Genomic DNA, 6,526 nt, shown 5'->3' with positions numbered 1-6,526 from the left:
TTTTGCACGAAAGAAAAACGCAAAAGCAGGAAGACGGTTTTTTCTGTGAACTCACGTTTCAATACGTGCGAGATTTGCACAGCCAACAAATTTGCATTTTGTTTATGCAACGATCGTCAACTTTTAAGTTTAGAGATGTTTGACACAATTTTTTACCACACCATGCGGCTTTGCCAACCACAGAAGAAATGGAAGATCTTTATCCCAATATCTCGGGTAATGGAGTCAGGAAGGTGAGTTGTCCTCCGTTCTGCACCTCAACTGCAATACACTGCACGAGTTTTTAATTAAAATCTTGCCGTTTGTTGCGGATCCCATTAATTGAGAACACTTTAAGGCTCTGGGCCCAGTTGTTCAAAAGCCGATTAACCCTAATCCCAGGTTAAAAATTAACCAAGAAGTTTATTTCTCTAATCCCAAATGCTGTTCAACGCTGATATTCAGCAAAGCCTTACATTAGAAGAAGTCAATCTTGAAAAACAAAAATATGCAAAAGAAACTTTCACCAAAAAGTTGAAAACGTCAAACAAAAGTTTACGCTAATCCTGGATTAAGTTAATCGGCTTTCGAACAACCGGGCCCTGGAAAGCAGTAACTTTAATTCAAATTGCAAAGTAAAAGACACCTTACTGGTACAGAACTTGAAATGTTGTGATTTATCATTCCACTATTACGCCATTTTACCATATTTGGTCAAGAGAAAGCGCGCGAAGTATGGAAGGTTATACCCTGAGTGTAGAGTCCCGGTTTGATCGGTTTAGAACAGAGCAAATACGGACGAAACACGAGTTTTTTAATAAACCAAATAGCCCAATTTCGATATTTTAAAATTCAGTCCTAAACAAAAGTCATCATATCAAGTCTATGGGGATAAACTCATACAAATCCTTCTATTTATTTCCCAGAGCCTCGAGATGATGCCTTTTGTTTAGGACTGAATTTAATATATCGAAATTGGTCTATTGTTTTTAACACGATGCTAAGCCCGAGAATTCTTGGATTTCACATGACGTCACGGCCGCCATGTTGGTGTCTCCAAACAATGAAATGGCGGCCATGTTGGTGTCCCGATCCAATCCTCCGGGAATTGAAAGCTAATATTATGCTAATTTCGTTGAAAAACATGGTTGTTGATCACGTGAGTGAAACCCAAGAATATAGCTTGATATCGCATGTCAATCGTCAATCCAATCAAATAAAGGACATTTGGATGGTTTCGACTGTGCTGTTTTCGTCACTCGCACGTGCCTTATCATACAATCGATACGATTCTCCGTAAGTGAAGGAAGAAGCCAAAATACTAGAAAATGGCGTAATAGTGAAATAATAAATCCCTTATTAAATGGGTTAACATATAATACGTGCGGGCATTTTGCTCGTTGCTCGCTCGAAAAATATCCGCGTGTATTATATGTTATTAAATTCTCAACCTCGGATAATGCAATTCTCGTGCTCTGATTGGTTCACTCAATCTCGGTTATCAGTAGCCTGCGTAGCTGGCGGGATTTTCGTGCGCGAGTGCTTCTGATTTGGTTGCGAAGCCGTGAAAGCGAGTGGCTCAGCCATGAGAGGATTGGTGAAGAGTCGAGTTGAATTCCCGCCTGCCCAAATTCATGGGGTTTTTTGAATTATGCGTTCACCAGTGCACGCGAATTTCGGATTGGCTGAGAGCACTGAAACGTCAATCAAATGTTTTGGTAATTTCCCTTGGGAGAGTTTCGAGAGACTGAACAAATCTTCTCGTCAAAACAAAATCAAAATATCGCAGAAGCATTAACGATCCTCGATATAACGATATCCCCGGTAAAAAGATAAACATGCTATGTCCCGGCAAAAGTTACAGTAAAATGTATGGGACAGAACCCCGATATAACGATCTTCAATATAACGATATTCCCGATATAACGCTGAGTTCTTAGCGTACCGAGCGTAAAATCTTCCCCGATATAACGATATTACAGCATCAGTACACAGATACAACATCAAATGTTTAAGTTTTGTTTTGTTTTGTTTCCCTTTTACGATTCATACCACAGACTTTGTTGTGTAACCTTGATAACGTCTAATGCTTTGCAAATTGTGAGTCATTTGATACTCATTACAAGTTTAATTAAACAATATGTACAGTAGTAAAAAAGCACATGTTAATTTTACCCCGATATAAAGATATTTTCGGTTATTTTAAGGCAATATCGTTATATCGGGCGACACGTTATAACTATACCACGATATAACGATCTAATTCCACTGTACTGCATCTATGAACGTGACAACTTGTTAGACGTAATCATTAACTATTTATTTGGAATTCTACAAGTAGACAACTACTGAAAATTACTCTAAAATGAAACTATTCCTTGCAAGTCTTTTCAGCTTGTGGTAGTAAAGACCTAAGATTACTTTTCTGTGCTGAACGCTTGGACAAAATAAATTCAGTTTGTTGATTTCAATGCCGTAAATATCACAAGTCATGATGAAATGGCACGCCGACGAGCGTCATATCTCGGTAGATTTACTTTGTGGCACAACAGCCGCCAAGCTTCACAACTCGATTGATTTACTTTGAGGCACAACGGCCACCGAGCTACACAACTCGGTAGATTTACTTTGTGGCACAACGGCCGCCAAGCTACACAACTCGGTAGATTCACTTTGTGGCACAACGGCCGCCGAGCAAAACAAACCGGTTTGATGCAAGCGCGAGGAGTCGCACACATTTTCCAAGGACAGTGACGAACCATGCTTAATCCAAAGTAAAATTTTACCGACTTCAGTTGACAGACCTTCAGCAATCTTTCAGCTCTTTTCAACGATGAACGATGGAAGATTATCACACCTCACCAAACGCTAGAATAATGAACGCCGACGACGCACAAATCACCACGTGCGATAGTTCGTCAAAGTGAGGCAAAACGTAACCAAGCGCCTCAAAGCGAGGCAAAAGTGTGTCGACGAAAATGCAATCTCGAAAAAACTTCCCTTACAACACAAATTAGGTGTTGCGTTCTCGTACCTCGAACGCAATAATGAAAATATGGCAAAATAAAACTAAAAGGCCGCCGTTTGAAGGCGAAACTTAAAAACACTGTTCTTGTCATTTCCCTCTGGCATCTTTTTTTTCCGTGAAGTTCTCTGCGTCACATGTAAATCTTATTTTATTTAAGTATTATTTTAAAAAGTAAACCTCGAAATACAAATAATCCGTCAAATTTAAATGCTTGGATCGACCAAAGTACTGTAATTGAATACAGCACAAGTAGAGTGCGACATCTTACATACAAGTGTAATATCCCATTTCCGCGTGGCTGCATGTCTCAGTTTCAAAGCGAGTCCTGGTGCACAACCATTGAAATGGAAATGAGTTGCGTATTCTTATGCAAATCAAACTCATTTCCCTTACCATAGTTGAGCACCAAGACTCACTTCGAAACCGAGATAAATAGCAACTCGGAAATGGCCCACTATAATTATGCTAAAGTAAATAATGGCGAATTCCCTCAATCAATTAGAATAGAGATTGCGGGTAAAATGTGACAAGATAAATTTCTTTTCCTGTCAGTTAGCTACTGATATTTCCAAACAGATTCTGGTAAATCTTGAAGTGATCGTGTTTTTTGCCCTTTCCACCTCAGCCAAAGGAAACCAAGAACAACACAGATAATGGACTCCACATAATAACCATCAATCAGAGTCTCACAAACACCGCCAGCATCTGTGCAAGCCTAAAAATAGGAAACAATGTGTTAGTTTATTGTGTTCGAGGGAGGAGAATGCATACTAATCATGCTGTTTGCGAAATCAGTCAAGCGGATATCGGACGATGCCATCCGAGACGCAGTTCACGTTTTGGCCGCCATTTTGGGACATCTTCATATATAACTGGCGCACTTCACCTCGATCTCATGCGAATCCAAATGAATACGACTACTTCTGGGAAATAATAAGTGCATGCGTAATTGGGGACTTAAATTCATAATTGGCGATCCACAAAATTAATGGTGTATGATAAGTTCTAGTAGAAGTACTTTGCTCTGAGGAAATTTATCATACCGTTTAAGCCAGGGACACACTTAATACAAGTTGCACGTTACCTCTTTATCTTTGGAGGCCAAAGGCCGAGAGCTCATTTTTCCGAGTTTCAAGTTTCGTGAAGCGTATTTTGCTATTTGTTATTGTTGTTGGTTTTTTTTTCCCGCTATTTCACAATCAACGCCCAGTAATGCACCAAGCCATACCCACGCAAACGCATTACAAGGGGCGTGGTACCTTGATGATGGTTTGTCAATCAACTGTGAACGCATCAAGAGTTATGTGATAATTTGAACAATTGAAAAGCGCCCCTAAAAGCAATGTGTCATTGTTATGTTATGAATTGTCTACATCATTGTTTTAAACCCCCGTCATTTTTCTCGCGCCTTGAAATATCTTTCCCTGAAATTTCTTTTACGGGTTCCGTCCCTGTGTTGCTTTAGCTGTTAGACATCTTGGATTTGCAGTCATTGCTTGAATGAACTCGCATGTCATAGTGCATCTTCGTGTTAAAATATTCTTTGTACAAGTTTTGATCCTGCCCACTTAATATCAACCACCTTTGTATTTTCCTTGGAGCGTGCCGACATTGTTTAAGCGCTGCAAAAGGTACCTAAAGTTCGAAAAACAGAAAGTTAGTGGCCCCAAGACCAACTGTTGAATGACACGGATCTATTCTTCAATTTACGCCAAAAACTGCTTTGCAGAGCTACTTGTATTGTCAAAGAACTTGTTCCCTACAAATGGATCCATAGTTGCCACTACAACTCATCCTTTGGCTTCTTGAGATTAACACAAATATTATTCTCCGAAGCTGGACGATTTATAAGTAGTCGATGGAAAAACCGACAAACCTGCATCCCAAATCGGATGCAGAGTAGACTAGGAGAAACCCCTTAGGGAGGGGGCGGTTGACTAAATCACAATACAAAACAAAACAATGCTAATCGTGCAGATTTCTTACTGCACCTCTCACAAACATGCGGATCATTAAGTTTAACTCTAAACTCTTTTTCGTTTTTCATTTCCGTTTCATTTTTAGCTGCCGAAAATCAGTGTTAGTAGCATGACAATGTAAAACACTATTAATAGAGTGTTTTCACTCTCATGATCAGTGACAAAAGAAAACCGTGACGTTTGCATAACAATTGAGCTCAATACCCAGAGGATTTACATGTAGTTGGTCAAACCAACATGGCCGCCGTGACGTCACGTGAAAACACTCCATACCGCGAAAAAAATGCAGGACTGCATTATTATTGTGAGATCTACATGTAACTCTTACGAGAAACGTACCTTTGCGTTGATTTTGCCACTACAATTCCCCGTTATTGATGCACCAACACAGGTTGTCCATGTGAGTCCATCAACCATCCACAAGGCAAGTGTTTGACACCAGTTACCACCAAAATTGGCTGCTGTGTTGAGAAGAGTTAAATATGTTCCACCTACACGAGGATCACTGATGCGAGAATGGAACGCCATGCCGGACACAAACATACAGTACAAGGACACCTGTTCACGGGAGAGAGCACAAAAAAAATTAATATCAAATCGGTTCAATGAAGCATTTGGTGAGGGCAGGTCTATGCTGACTTACACCAGGCTCGCAATCAGGGCCTGGGCCCGGTTGTTCGAAGGCCGATTAACTTAATCCAGGATTAGCGTAAAGTTTCGTTTCATGTCTTCAACTTTTTGGTGAAAGTTTCTTTTGCTTATCTTTGTTTTTCAAGATTGACTTCTTCTAATGTAAAGTTTGTTAACAAGCCGATTAAGGCTAATCCCAGATTAATAATTAACCATTTCTCTACTTCCAAATGTTGTTCAACGCTGATATTCGGCAAAATTCTACATTACAGGAAGTCAATCTTGAAAAACAAAAATAAACAAAAGAAACTTTCACCCAAAAGTTGAACAAACGAAACCAAAGTTTACGCTAATCCTTGATTAAGGTAATCGGCTTTCAAAAACCGGGCCCCGGGTGTTAAACTTCAGAGAATGAACTAAATGTATACAGTTGAAGTGCGGGTTAAAGATAAAAGGGAGAAGTGATCCTCGCACGAATCTGTAAGCGACAAGTTAGCAATTGTCTGTTACAGACACCTGAAAAAATTCGGGTGGATTCAACGCGATTCGAACCGATGATATCTATGATGCCGGCGTACTTGTTACGCTCTACTAACAGAGCTACATGTAATGAAGCCCGTCAGTTGTCAGAGCTGGTCACTTTGCTGGGCTCACATGTTCCCTGATTTTTTCAAGAGTCTATAAGAGATAATTGCTTAACTTGTCCAGATAAGTACGAGGATCACTTTTCCCTTTGAAATGTTAGAGAGGACGGTACTAGCCTTGCGTCTAAGTTCAGAACAGTACGAGTCTTCATCTGTGACATAAGGAGCTTTAGCATCTCAATTGTAAACGGCAAATGTATGGCTGAACTTTCCATTTTGTCAAAAATCGATTTTAGCTCATTTGTTTCCAGTTATTAAGGGTCAAA

General features: G+C 39.9%; 1 protein-coding gene across 1 annotated transcript in view; it reads right to left on the bottom strand.

The window, feature by feature from the left end:
- Positions 1 to 264: 264 nt before the first annotated feature.
- Positions 265 to 6,526, bottom strand: part of LOC138052215 (acetyl-coenzyme A transporter 1-like) — a 12,175-nt gene continuing 5,913 nt past the window's right edge. Inside the window, exons 5-6 of the mRNA XM_068898597.1 lie at positions 5,326 to 5,544; positions 265 to 3,722 (exon numbers count right to left, since the gene is read on the bottom strand). Coding sequence (XP_068754698.1) covers positions 3,564 to 3,722; positions 5,326 to 5,544 — 378 coding nt within the window. The 3' untranslated portion in view covers positions 265 to 3,563. The remainder of the gene's footprint in view (positions 3,723 to 5,325; positions 5,545 to 6,526) is intronic.

The sequence above is a fragment of the Montipora capricornis genome, chromosome 6 (assembly GCF_036669925.1).
Source record: "Montipora capricornis isolate CH-2021 chromosome 6, ASM3666992v2, whole genome shotgun sequence".
NCBI lineage: Eukaryota > Metazoa > Cnidaria > Anthozoa > Scleractinia > Acroporidae > Montipora > Montipora capricornis.
Note: the sequence above shows the minus strand (reverse complement) of the source record. Positions and strands in the feature narration are given on the sequence as shown.